At 39.1% G+C, this 14,854-nt stretch overlaps 1 protein-coding gene across 2 annotated transcripts in view; it reads left to right on the top strand.

The window, feature by feature from the left end:
* The window catches only part of MRPS28 (mitochondrial ribosomal protein S28), a 90,064-nt gene that overhangs the window by 12,527 nt on the left and 62,683 nt on the right, over positions 1-14,854 (top strand). For both annotated transcript variants that reach the window (XM_061123546.1, XM_061123547.1), the window contains exon 2: positions 1,594-1,775. In XM_061123546.1, coding sequence (XP_060979529.1) covers positions 1,594-1,775 — 182 coding nt within the window. The remainder of the gene's footprint in view (positions 1-1,593; positions 1,776-14,854) is intronic.

Below are 14,854 nucleotides of genomic sequence, written 5' to 3'. Positions count from 1 at the left end.
AGTGGCAGGCAAATTCTCTACTAATGAGCCCCAGGGAAGCCCAAAGATGAGTGCTGCTGCTGTCGCTTCAGTCGTGTCCGACTCTTTATGACCCCATAGATGGCAGCCCACCAGGCTCCCCTGTCTCTGGGATTCTCCAGGCGAGAACACTGGAGTGGGTTGCCATTTCCTTCTCCAATGCAGAAAAGTGAAAAGTGAAAGTGAAGTTGCTCAGTCGTGTCCAACTCGTAGCGACCCCATGGACTGCAGCCTACCAGGCTCCTCTGTCCATGGGATTTTCCAGGCAAGAGTACTGGAGTGGGTTGCCGTTGCCTTCTCTGCCAAAGATGAGTAGAAGGCACAAATCTGTACTCATGGATTTCTGAAAAAGCATGTGTTTGGGAAAAAAATTTTTGTAAGTTAAAAAAAAGAGAAATAATCAGCCTGTATTATATATTGAACCCTACTTCAAATAAATTCAGTATGTAAAACAACTTCTAGAAATGAGTACCACAAAACAGTTAAAGCTGTCTTTCCTTTAAAATTTTATTTTAGGAAAAAGAAGAAAATTACAGCCTTACAATATAATGTTAAAATTAAAGTCAGGTCATTTAAAAATATTATGTAACAAGAACTGCTAATTCAGACTACTGATTATATGACCCATAATCATTTTTATCTTAATGTTTATTTAAATTTGTATTAAAACTATAGTCACTTTCATCAACCCGTATTCAAAGGCTTTTTTTTTTTTTTTTTTTTTTGCGGTTAGTCATATAGGAATGAGGGCTTCCCTGCTGGCTCAGACGGTAAAGAACACCTGCAATGAGGGAGACCTGGGTTTGATCCCTGGGTTGGGAAGATCCTCTGAAGGAGAGCATGGCAACCCACTCCAGTATTCTTGCCTGGAGAATTCCATGGACAGAGGAGCCTGGAGGGCTACAGTCTATGCGGTCACAAAGAATCAGACACAACTGAGTGACTAAGCACAGTATATAGGAATGAAGCCAGTTACCTTCTTGGATACCCTCCCTGCATACTCACCTCCTCACCCCCTCCTCACCCCAGACCTGAGGCTTTGTCTAAAGACACTTCTTACCTACTCACCTTCCAGATTCCACCCGGGGCCACCACATCTCTACCCAAGCACAGATGGCTGCTTTTCTCTGGCTCTTCAAGGAGGAAAAGAATGAGAAGGAAGCTGAAGAGTGTACCTGACTTTTTAAAGCAAGATTTTATTTCAGTGGTTTTATTATTGCTGCAAAACATACATACAGCAAATTGACTTTTAAAAACTTCCCCTGTAAGCTATTACTCTGTGTGTGTGTGTGTTAGTTGCTCAGTCGTGTCCAACTCTTTGAGACTCCTCCAGGCTCCTCTGTCCATGAGATTTCCCAGAATACTGGAGTGGGTTGCTATTGCCTTCTCCAGGGGATCTTCCCAACCCAGGGATCAAACCGTGGTCTCCTGCAATGCAGGCAGATTCTTTACTGTCGGAGTCACCAGAGAAGTCAAGAGGTTGTGGCTGCATGGGCACGGAAGCTGTTACTGTGCTTACCCTATTATACCTTTGCATTGAATTACATGCATATCAGTGTCTCTTTTCATATTTAGGGCTCTCCAAAAAATGTGGAATCCTTCGCGTCTATGCTGAGACATTCTCCTCTTACACAGATGGGACCTGCAAAGGACAAAATAGTCATTGGGCGAATCTTTCATATCGTGGAGAACGATCTTTATATAGATTTTGGCGGCAAGTTTCATTGTGTATGTAAAAGACCGGAAGTGGACGGAGAGTAAGTAGAATCATTTCCAGATGCTTTAAGAGTATGCATAAAAGTTGAGATATCTCAAAAGTATTGGTGAACTTTAATTGGTGATTTTTTGAAAAGATAGAAAGTATGATTATTTCTCTTCATCATGCTAGTTAGTCAACTTAGGCTAAGTTCACCTCATGTTATATTAGTCAAGTTAGGCTAGATTCATGTCTTCTCAAAGCAGTGAGATCAGTTTTGGGGAAGATTTGAATGTCCATCCTGATAATAAACCGTTCCACATCATAAAATTAAAACCATCTTTGGAGTAATACATGCTGTTCAACCCATTGTATGTGTAACTTTTGTGCTTCTTCTTTTTCACAGTCTCTATCTGCCTTTCAAGAGAAACCTCTGATTTCTCTTTCTTTGTGTTCTTTTCTCTTATTGTACCAAATTCTGATTCTTTTATCATTTTCTTTTCTTCCTGTTTTGCGTCTGCTGTCTGGATTACCATTTTTCCTATTATTTGAACAGAATTCATTCTGTTTATTGTCTTTGTAAATAAAGATAATTGTGAATATAAATATGCCTTATGAAAACCACTAAGGTGGGAGACCTGGGAGTAGAATATAAAGAGGGAACAGAGATGCAGAACTGAAACTCTGAGATTAGAAAACAATAGTCAGCAAGATGGAAATGAATTTTTTCCATAAATTTTTAATACATACAAATATAAAGAAACATGTATATCACTGGCATTTGCCAGTTTATAATAAATTTGGCTGAGCAGGTAAAATATTCATAATTCAGCAGACTTATATATAAAATGCATCTTTTTATAAAGCTAATGCCTGCTGGTCTGGCTTCACATTAGGTCAACTTGTAAGAATAAGGATGGCCAGTTCAACTGGGTGGCATCCACGGTGGCATGATGTAAAGCTTATCAGTTGTAGGGAAGAGAAGAAAGGATTTCTTTACATGAAATAAAGCAGTACTTCATTTTCAAATTACTGATATATTGTCTATTAATGAAAAATGATCTGCTGTTGCTCTTGCTAACAGTACCCAAGAGTTTAGGATCTCTTCAGTTTGGCAGGCACTGTTGTAAGGGCTCATAAACAAGACAGACTGGCTCTCTGCGTCCATGAAGTTGGGGGAACTTAGTCTCTTGGGAGAATGGAGAATAGATAATAAACTAGTGCACAAATCAGTTTTAAAAATTGGTAATTAAATGAGTAAGAAGAGGTAATATGCTGACAAGATGTTTGGTGAGTAGAAGATAACAGTAATCAGAGAAGACCTTTGACCCTTGCTTCTATTGCTAAATGTTTAAAATGCCACCAGAACGCTTCTTTTTAAAAAAAGTGATAAACAACTGATAAGAATCCCAAATTGTTTTGGTTAACTGAATATTCTAATTAGCTCAATTATAGCCTCTTATTAGTTCTATAGCTTTTTTTGTTTTAATATTCATTTCTGATTGTTTAAAAGAACAAGTTTTCAGTTTTTGTCCCAAGAAGCCTGTTGTTCAGTTGCCAAGTCATGTCTGACTCTTTGCAACCCCATGGACTGCAGCATGCCAGGCTTCCCTGACCCTCACCATCTCCCAGAGTTTGCCCAGGTTCATATCCATTGAATCAGATAGAGTTATACAAAAAAGGCTTCAGAGATTACTCTGGGAGAAAAGGGGGCAGTTAGGTCCTATTTCAGAGCAGCTCTGCTTTCACTGTTTTTATATATTACAGTTCTGGTAATGTCTTGTTTAAGGTGTTGCGGGGAGTGCTGGTGAGTATTTCTATCATACAAAAAAAGTTTGAAAAACACTTTTAAAAGAAAAATTAAGTCTAGAAAGACATTGCATTAATAGTAATATTTAGAATATAAAGTATAGTATTTAGGCATGAATAATAGTGTTGTGACCTACTTTGAGTGAGTTGCAAAGTAGACATATTATAATTACATTCAGAAATTTTGGCAGTGTGGTTGGGACCTAACTCTTACAATACCAGCCTCAAAAGTTTTAATCATTTTGTTTTTTAAACATCAGTTTATGACTTGGAATCAGAAGTCAGATTATAGCAAACCAAAATGACCCTGGCATTAACTTTTTTGGCAGTTATCTTTGAATTAACTGACTTGTTAAATTTAATCAAGATTTTCTTTTATAAAACCCATTAACCCATACCAGCACTTCAGTTCAGTCGCTTAGTCTTGTCCGACTCTTTGCGACCCCATGAACTGCAGCACGCCAGGCCTCCCTGTCCATCACCAACTGCCGGAGTCTACCCAAACCCATGTCCATTGAGTCGGTGATGCCATCCAACCATCTTATCCTCTGTCGTCCCCTTCTCCTTCTCAATCTTTCCCAGCATCAGGGTCTTTTCAAATGAGTCAGCTCTTTGCATCAGCTGGCCAAAGTATTGGGGTTTCAGCTTCAACATCAGTCCTTCCGATGAACACCCAGGACTGATCTACTTTAGGATGGTACCAGCACTTAGAATTAGACAATTAGAAATTAATAGTTCTGGACCATAACTGGGCATTTTTGCTTCTTTCAGTTGAGGTATATATTTAGCAAAAGCTAGTTGTGTTTATTCCCAAGCCCATTTATATTATTGCTAAATAATTTATTTGATTATTACATAAATTAATAAAATACGAGTTTCGAAAGGGTCTTTGTTCTTATGAAAGCTAATTTTAATGTTTAGAAAGGCACCGTAAAGGAATCTTTTTAAAATAAAATTGCTATTGAATTAGTTTAAGTAAACTGTAAAGATGGGGGTGGGGGCTGCAGTTCTTTCTGTCCCTGTGTTAGTTTAAAGTGACTGACTCTGGCAATCCCAGACTTTGCAGTGTAGATATTGTTTATTTAAGGAGATCAGAGCAGTGCTCCAGTGAGTGGACCTCTCCTCAGTAAGAAGGCCTGCCCCCTCTCAGAATATTTGCATTAATTGCTAAGTTAATATCTCTACAGTTTATGTGCATACTTGTTTTATGGAGTCCTCACTTTGACCTGCTTTTCCATGAACCAATCTATGAGTCAGGGGACTTCTACTGTGACTTAGAAATATAAAGTACTTTTCCCTTTAAACATTTGTGTGTTATTAATACAGCACACAAGTTCACAAAATTTATCCTAGTGTGGATTAAGATCATTTCATTTCTATATCTGATAATCCTGATAGCCAGGCTTTTTAAAACCTATGTTGGCACCTTATATACATTATCTGATTTGTTCTGCACAAGAAACATAGGCAGTAGAAGATGTTGTCCCCATTTCCCAAATGAAAGTAAGTCTCTGAGCATAAACAAGGTGCTGCAGTCACAGTTGTAATTAACAAGGCAGAGATTAAAGCCTAGGGCTGTGTGTATCCATCACTCAGGAGTGTTCTTTCACTCTGCCGTGCTGCTCTTTAAATCCTACGGCATGTAGCTATAGTACTAAAGTGTTACAGAAACTTCCTTAAAATAGTCTGACCTACGGACCAGCTTTATACCAGGGACCTTGAAAGCAGTATGGTAGTGAATCTTTATAGAGGTCTGTTAAAGACTGGTAGGTAGTCAGTTCTAATATCCTGGGTTATGGTGTCCATGGGACAGTGTGTTTGGCTAGTACTACCACCGATAATCTAATGGCCAGCAGGTCCAGGCTTTGTTTTGGAATGGTTGTGAATTATGATTGTGGTGACGCCTGTAGTCACAGAAACTAGTTAATGTCTGACAGTGATAAGTAGCTTAGAGTCAGCATGCCTCTTGTTATTTGGGCATGACATATTTCAAAAAAGTTTATTTTGCAAAGGGTAGAAAGTTGACTCTTCCTGTATAACACAATTTTTAATTGATTCATTTTATAAAATGTATCATTTGTTTTCTTGAACCTTATTAGACCTAAAGTTGTTTAACTTGTCTTTGTTTTGATGACCCAAGGTCATAATTATGAACGTTAATTTCTGTATTGTATCACAACTTAAATATATGGAATTATTGTTCCTCAGCCACATAACCCTCCAGTTTTGTAGTTTTTGTGTTTCACCTTTGGGTGTCATGTTTCTTTTTCTATTTGTATTTGTGTCTGCATTTTTAGCTTTCTTAGACTTCCTAATTTTCTTCTAATATTCTGATGCCTGGGAAATCAGTCATCAAAATTGTGCTTAAAGTAAGACAACTAGAGTTTGAGTAAGGACCTCACAGCCTCTTAAGTAGGTAAAGTTTATGTACTTTAGTATGTGAACGTCAGTATGTATCTTGACCACTCTTAAGCTCCCCTGCTTAATTCTCACTGGGTTCTGTGGAGACTTGATGTCACCAGATAACTAACTTCCTGATCAGTGACGTGTAACCAGGTCGGGGTTTTGCCCCTATGTTGACTACCTGTTCACTGAAGCCCTTGATAGGGATGGTCACACATCAGAAAAGTGTTGTTGAATCAATCAAGGTACTGAGTGTCTTGGACAGGAGCAGTTGTCGTGGTTGAGACTTTAACACCTCTAGTAAGAACAGTAGTGAAAATAGAATGGAATTATTGGATCTCAAGTACTACTTGAGATGGTGCCAGTTCTTAAGTGAATGAAGCAAAAGTCACTCAGTCAGGTCTGACTCTGCGATCCCACGGACTATACAGTCCATGGAATTCTCCAGCCCAGAATACTGGAGTGGGTAGCCTTTCCCTTCTCCAGGGGATCTTCCCAATCCAGGGCTCGAACCCAGGTCTCCTGCACTGCAGGCGGATTCTTCACTAGCTGAGCCACAAGGGAAGCCCTGGTGCGCAGTATTGCTTTATGGCATTGATTAGTTTGGTTGGCTTGGAATGTACCCATAATACATTTTATTAATCTCAAGAACTAAGTTGCTGATTTTATTAACCTTATTTTTAAACAAAGAGGCCATAGTATAATTTTTCACTGAGTCAGCAAACATTTAATGAACAGCTATTGTGCACCACTTCTTGTTTTATATTAGCGATGTCCAGATGAAAGACAGTCCCAGTGTTCAGGGAGTTTGTGATTCAGCTGGGGGATAGAGATGTAAACCAATACACAAAGTATCATGTCAAGTTTTATTTACTGTATCCTACCGGCATGGAGAAGAGGGGATCAGTGATGGAGTCAGCTTGTGTCAGAGACAGTTTGCCAGAGGAACTAGCAGTTGAACTGAGTTGTAGAGGAGGGATAGGAGATACAAAGTGCAGAAAATGAGAGGGAGCTGTACTTGCCAAAGTTTTCAGTGGGAGAGAACTCAAGTGGCTTAGTTGGCTTAAGTTTAGGAGGAGTGAATTGGGAGAGTAGGGACATGGGCAGGTGCCAGATCCTCAAGGAGTTTATGTATCATTTTCAAACATTGAGGCTTTACTCTGAAAGTGGTAAAGATATTAAAATATCCTGACAGGTAATAGGGACCACACTGTATTTCAGTGAGATCATTCTGGCTGTGATGTGGAGCATGTACTAGAAGAATGAAACCAGAGTTAGAGAGGCCAGTAAGGAAGCTTCTGGAAAGAAATGACAAGAATGTGAATTAAGTCTAGGGGTCAGGAAAGGAGATTTTTACTAGTAATTTAGGAGATAGAAGAAACAGGTGTTGGTGACTAATTGTGGCTTGCAAGTCAGAGGGCAGAGCTTTTGATGGTGTTTGATTTTAGACATGAATGAATAGGTAAATAGAAAATTGAGTTGCATTGGGGAAGTGGAGAATGGAAATTTATTAAATTGATACTATTGCCTGCTTCAAAAAAAATTTTTTTAATGTCCAGATTTAGATTAGTTTGATTCTCCCTTTCCCACTCAGTGGTTATAATACTTCTGATTAGTATCAGGTAAAGAATGTTCCTCCTTTTTTACTGAAATATCAAATCCTTAAGGCTGAACCATGCTTACCTTTTTGGTTAAAGAGCCTTATTCGCTAAGTGTTTTTATTTCATTAATTTATATTTTTATTTTTTTGTGAGAATTGTGTACCTTTCTGTCAAATCCTCAAATTCAATTTTATGAGTAAAGTCCATTGATTTATTCATGTTTCATGAAGATTGCATCTCTTAAAGCATTATTTCTACACTCACTTCTCTCTTACAACACACAAGATTGACAGCTCTGAAAATCAAAAGGTTTCAAAACAAGCATGATTGGCAGTTCTAAGGTAACTAGCACATGCACTGAATACTATTTGTACTTTTGTTTGACACTGAGGTGGAATAAACAAGTTAATTTTCCAGTCTTTGTTTCTGTTTCAGGTTGTGTGATGTATAGGGTCACATAAAGAGTGGAATGGATACTGAATGTTTCAAAAACTAAAGTTTTCAAGGTATATTGGTAGGGGGAAAGAGAAAATAAGAATTTAAATTAAGTAGCTCTTTTTATTCTAGAGGACTTGGTTCACAGTTAAAATGTAGGCTTGTTTTTAAACACAGTGGTTATTGAAAATCATTCCATTAGGTTTTCTCAACAGAGCTCTGATTATTTTTTAGGAAATGGTTAAGAATATATGTAAATTATAAAATAGCTTAGGAATGATCTGAGTTCATGAAACACATGTAATTCCGACTCTGAATAACATTAGACAAAAAAAAAAGACAGGGGTTGGGGCTCATAAATACAGAGAATGGATTGGTGGTTGTCAGAGGTTGCAGGGTGGTTAAAATGGTGAAGGTGGTCAAAAGGTACAAATTTCCAGTTATAAAATAAATAAGTCATGGAGATAAAATGTACCACATGGTTACTACAATTAATAATACTGTGTTGCATATTTGAAAGTAGTTTAGAGAGTAGATCTTAAAAGTTCTCATCACAAAAAGTTGCATTTGTTACTGTTTATGGTGATGGATGTTAACTAGACTTGTGGAGACAGTTTCACAATATATAGAAATAGTGAATCATTACATTGTACCCCTGAAACTAATATAATGGCAAATGTCAATTATACCACAATAAAAATTTTTTTAAATAACATTATAGTTTCCCACCCACCTCCCCTCAGGTATATGGCATAGCAGTGTTCTTTTATTTTGATTTTTTTTCTGTTGGATTCTATTTTGATTGATGTACAAAATTCATTTACTTTTTGTGGCTTATTCACTTACGTGCAGCTGTATTAACCCAGAGACTGTGTAAATTTAAATGTCTTGTAAGTTTGCCTTATATACTTTCTCAGGACTGTAAAGGTTAAAAGTGAATCTGGAAACTCCTATGGTGGCTACTTGTTAAGGAATGCAAGCAATTAAGTGTTCCCACAAAAGCTTTGAAGTTAATATCCTATTAGGACAACAAGGAGAAAAAGTCAAGGCTGCACTCGTACAATTGGTTCAGGCTGTAGTTCTATTGACTTAAAAGTAGATTTTAGAAAAATTAAGTTATCTTAATAGAAATTGTAAATCCTGTTTTAGTTTGTAGAATTTCATATTAATTTAAATTGCCACTTGATAATATCTAGAGACTTTCAGGAATGCAGAATTTCAACATGTCCTTTGTCATTTGTGGTTAATAATACAAGCAATAATAACTGACATTTGTTGAACACTCTGTTCCAGGCACTTTGCTAAGAGATTTGCATGTGTTTTTTTAAACATCTTTTTATTAAGTAGATACTAAAATAGATACTGTTAGAATCCTTATTAAAAGGCACTGAAGAAATAAAGGCTTACAGAGATTTTAAGTAACTTGCCCAAGGACAGCAGCTAGTAAATAAGCGGAGAAGAGAGACTGTTAGCTCTAAGTCCATATTGTTAACCTCTACTCTATACGTACTCATCAAATGCACTTCCAGGGTGCGCGTGTATGTGTGACTTGCTAATTTTCTCAGCAGATGTTGAGTATCTTAATTACAGTGTGCTGAATACAGTTTAGAAGAACTGTATGATGTCTTTAAGAGGAGAGATGCATATAGCCCAGTAACACAGGAATATATGAATGAATGAATGCCTAAGTGAACGATGTGATTAAGCATAGAAGTGTTCAAAGTAGAACTGGAGAAGTAAGAGTTGAAATGGTTTTATGAAAAAAAGAAGGGGGCTCCTCATGGAGATTGAACTTTGGCTTGAATCTGAAGGGTAGGGGAAGGGGCATTGGATGATGGATAATGAGAGGACAGTGGTGGAGGAGATGGCCTGAGCAATGGCCCAGAATTGAAAATGAGCCTGTCTTCTCCATCTGTATAACATATTACTCAAAAACTTCATGGATTAAGACAATAAACATTTGTTATCTCATGCAATTGCTATGAGTCCGGAATTTATGAGTGTCTTGGCTAGACCATCCTGGCTCAAGGTTTCTTATGAGCTTCATTTAAGATATTGGCCAGGCTGCAGTCATCTGAAGGCTTAACTAGGGTTGGAGAATTTGCTTCCAAAGAGGCTGTCTCACATGCCTGGCAAGTTAGTGTTGGCTGTGGGCAGGAGGCCTTAGGCCTTACCACATGGACTTCTCCAGGGCTCCTTCAGTGTCCTCACCACATAACAGTTAGCTTTCCCCTGAGTGAGAGAGACCTTGGAAGTGGTTGTGATGTCCTTTATGACCTAGTCATACATTGTCATTTCTGCCATATTCTCTTCATTAGAAGTCAGTAAGCCCAGCCCACACTCAGTGGCTGAGGAGTTAGTCCCCACCTTTTAGAGGGAGGTGTGAACGTAACGTGTGTACATATTTAAAATCATCATGGGTCAAGAGCCCATGGCTTGGATGAAATTTTAAGGAGTAATGAAATATTTGGGCTTCCCAGATGACTCAGTGGTAAAGAATCCACCTGTTAAGCAGGAGACCTGGGTTCAGTCCCTCCGTCAGGAAGATCGCCTAGAGAAGGGAGTGGCAGCCCACTCCAGTATTCTTGCCTGGGAAATCTCACGGACAGAGGAACCAGGTGGGCAACAGTCCATGGAGTCACAAATAGTCAGACACAACTTAGTGACTAAAATACAACAATGAAATATTTGCTTTACTAGACAGGCAAGGATCCTTACAGAAAACTGAATTTCAAGATGAAAATTTGTGATGGTAGAGATACAAAGGAGCTGAATTTGGGGATTGGTGTTCTTGGATGATGACACTGGTAGTGATATGGGAGACGGATAGGCAAGGCCAGTTCTGAGACTATCATAGTTATCTAGACAGGCTGACTACTGGTTGGACTAGAGTAAGAAGAAATGGGAAAGGAAAGTTAGGAGAGACTGTTTGAAGAAGTTGACTGATAGGTTTAGGTACTTGAGGTTCCCAGCCTAGGTGACTAGAAAGATGGAAGTCACAGCAAAAGGAGAGTTGAATAGAGTTGCTGTTAATAGGGCAGGACATGGAGCTTGGTTTTAGACATGTGGTTATTCTGTAGATGTTTGGCCATTTGCAGCTGAGTTTATGAGAAATTAGGATATAGAAAAGCAGTAGACCTGAAATTAGCAACTTCATCAGTTCAGTTGGTCAGTCGCGTCTGACTCTTTGCGATCCCATAGACTGCAGCACACCAGGCTTCCCTGTCCATCACCAACTCCCAGAACTTGCTCAAACTCATGTCCATCGAGTTGGTGATGCTATCCAACCATCTCATCCTCTGCCACCTACTTCTTTTGCCTTCTATCTTTCCCAGCATCAGGGTCTTTCCCAGTGAGTCAGTTCTTTGTATCAGGTGGCCAAAGTATTGGAGCTTCAGCTTCAGCATCAGTCCTTCCAATGAATATTCAGGACTGATTTCCTTTAGGATGGACTGGTTGGATCTTCTTGCAGTCCAGGGGACTCTCAAGAGTCTTCTCCAACACCACAATTCGAAAGCATCGTTTCTTTGGCGCTCAGTTTTCTTTATAGTCCAACTCTCATCTACATACATGACTGCTGGAAATACCATAGCTTTGACTAGACGGACCTTTGTTGGCAAGGTAATGTCTCTGCTTTTCATATTGGGCTCTAAGTTTCTATATATTCTGTATCTGCAAAAAATAAAAAAACAAAGGCAACAGCATCAGTGCAGGTTTGTGTTTGTGCTCCATTAAGCAAGAGTGATTTTTTTTTCCCCCAAAAAGAAATCTTGCAGTGTTTAGGTTCAGGCATCCTGTTAGAGCAGAATAGCTTTGTTTCTAAAAGTGAAATAAATGCAGAGGTAAAACTAGCAGATGGGTCCTTTCAGAGTAACAACCTTGCCACGTGTACTCAGCACAGGATCATATTGTAGGACTTGAAGCAGAGTTCTGAAAATGCTTCCATTTATTTCTGGTAGAGTCCTTGTTACTTTATCTTTTTCACTCTTAGTCCTCTTGTTCCTGTCTTCCACCTCCTTAGCAGATTGCTTTATCTCCTTCTTTATTGAAATTAAGTTCATACATTAGTTTAATCTATATGAAATTGCTACTTTTTAAAGTAAAAAAATAGTTGAATATCTGAAATATTATATGAATTCAGCTTAATGCTCCCTGGCTTTCCTATTCTCGACTTTAAATTTTCTCTGATATTATCTTTTCTAGAAAATTTGATAATATTTGAAACATTTACCCTTCAAACTATTCCCTTCCTTCTTGTCTCCCAGATTGCCCTTATTTTCTAAATTTCATTTCTTCCTCAGTTCAACCCGCCTGACTCTGCCCTCACCAAGTGCTAACTAAAAGCACCCTCTTAAATTCATCAGTGACCTTCTGGTCCTCTGCCCAGTTGTTTTTGCTGAAGCTCTCCATAGTATTCAGTACTGTCTGTTGATGATTTTCATTTCTGAAATTGTCATATACCTTCTTTTTCTTGGTTCTCCTTCTTTCCTTGTTCTTTTTTTTTTTTTTTTTACATTCCTCTAAAACTGCTTTCTAAAATTTTAGAGAATAAAAATGATAGGAAGGAGATACTCTGGTTTTTGGAATGTGTAGGGAAGCTGATAGCAGGACAAGTGTAAGGAAGAACATGAATGTGGATGGCAGAAGGCCCTTGGTTCTAATCCTCCGTCAATCAGTACGTACAGTGAAAACTCCTTTACCCCAGAGTTGTAAGCCAACTTTTTCACTCTCCTCTTTCACTTTCATCAAGAGGCTCTTTAGTTCTTCTTCACTTTCTGCCATAAGGGTGAAGTGGTGTCCTCTGCATATCTGAGGTTATTGATATTTCTCCCGGCAATCTTGATTCCAGCTTGTGCTTCATCCAGTGCAGCATTTCGCATGATGTATTCTGCATAGCAGTTAAATAAGCAGGGTGACAATACTCCTTTCCCATTTGGAACCAATCTGTTGTTCCATGACCAGTTCTAAACTGTTGCTTCTTGTCCTGCATACAGATTTCTCAGGAGGCAGGTAAGGTGGTCTGGTGTTCCCATCTCTTGAAGAATTTTCCACAGTTTGTTGTGATCCACACAAAGGCTTTGGTGTAGTCAGTAGAGCAGTAGTAGATGTTTTTCTGGAACTCTCTTGCTTCTTCAATGATCCAGTGGATGTTGGCAATTTGATCTCTGGTTTCTCTGCCTTTTCTAAATCCAGCTTGAACATCGGAAGTTCACAGATCACATACTGTTGAAGCCTGGCTAGAGAATTTTGAGCATTACTTTGCTAGTGTGTGAAATGGGTGCAATTGTGGAGTAGTTTGAACATTCTTTGGCATTGCCTTTCTTTGTGATTGGAATGAAAACTGACCTTTTCCAGGCCTGTGGTCACTGCTGAATTTTCCAAATTTGCTGACATATTGAGTGAAGCACTTTCACAGCATCATCTTTTAGGATTTGAAATAGCTCAACTGGAATTCCATCACCTCCACTAGCTTTGTTCGTAGGGATGCTTCCTAAGGCCCACTTGATTTCACATTCCAGGATGTCTGGCTTTAGGTGAGTGATCACACCATCATGGTTATCTGGGTCATGAAGATCTTTTTTGTACAGTTCTTCTGTGTATACTTGCCACCTCTCATTAACATCTTCTCCTTCTGTTAGGTCCATACCATTTCTGTCCTTTATTGTGCTCATCTTTGCATGAAATGTTCCCTTGGTATCTTGAACTTTCTTGAAGAGATTTTAGTCTTTCCCATTCTATTGTTTTCCTCTATTTCTTTGCATTGATCACTGAGGAAAACTTTCTTATCTCTCCTTGCTATTCTTTGGAACTCTGCATTCAGATGGGAATATCTTTCCTTTTCCTCTTTGCCTTTTGCTTTTCTTCTTTTCTCAGCTATTTGTAGGGTCTCCTCAGACAACCATTTTGCCTTTTTGTATTTCTTTTTCTTGGGGATAGTCTTGATCCCTGCCTCCTGTACAATGCCTCCATCCATTGTTCTTCATTGTTCTTCAGGCACTGTGTCTATCAGATCCAGTCCCATCACTTCATGACAAATAGATGGGGAAGCAATGGAAACAGTGAGAGACTTTATTTTTGGGGGTTCCAAAATCACTGCTGATGGTAACTGCAGCTTTGAAATTAAAAGATGCTTGCTCCTTGGAAGGAAAGCTATGACCCACCTAGACAGCATCTTAAACAGTAGAGACATTACTTTGCCAACAAAGTCCATCTAGTCAAAGCTATGGTTTTTCCAGTAGTCTTGTATGGATGTGAGAGTTGGATCATTAAGAAAGCTGAGCACTGAAGAATTAATGCTTTCAAACTGTTGGAGAAGACTCTTGTGTGTCCCTTGGACTGCAAGGAGATCCAACCAGTCCATCTGAAAGGAAATCAGTCCTGAATATTCATTGGAAGGACTGATGCTGAAGGTGAAACTCCAATACTTTGGCCACCTGATACGAAGAACTGACTCACTAGAAAAGACCCTGATGCTGCTAAATATTAAGGGCAGGAGAAGACGGAGACGACAGAGGATGAGATGGTTGGATGGCATCACCGACTCAATGGACATGGGTTTGAGCAAGCTCTCGGAGTTGGTGATGGACGGGGAAGCCTGGCATGCTGCAGTCCATGGGATCAAAAAGAGTCTGACATGACTGAGTGACTGAACTGAACTGAACCCCAGAATTTAAGCCTAGGTTAATTTAGCCAGGCATGTTCAGTCTCAGTCGTGGCTGACTTTTGTCACCCCATGGACTGTAGCCCACCAGGCTGCTCTGTCCATGGGGTATTCCAGGAAAGAATACCAGAGGGGTTGCCATTTCCTCTCCAGAGGATCTTCCCAACCCAGGGATGGAACCTGTGGCTCCTGCATTGGCAGATAGATTCTTTCCCACTCCGACACCTGGGA

Source organism: Dama dama, chromosome 21 (genome assembly GCF_033118175.1).
Source record: "Dama dama isolate Ldn47 chromosome 21, ASM3311817v1, whole genome shotgun sequence".
Lineage (NCBI taxonomy): Eukaryota > Metazoa > Chordata > Mammalia > Artiodactyla > Cervidae > Dama > Dama dama.
The sequence above is the reverse complement of the archived record's forward strand: the minus strand, read 5'-3'. Positions and strand labels throughout refer to the sequence as shown.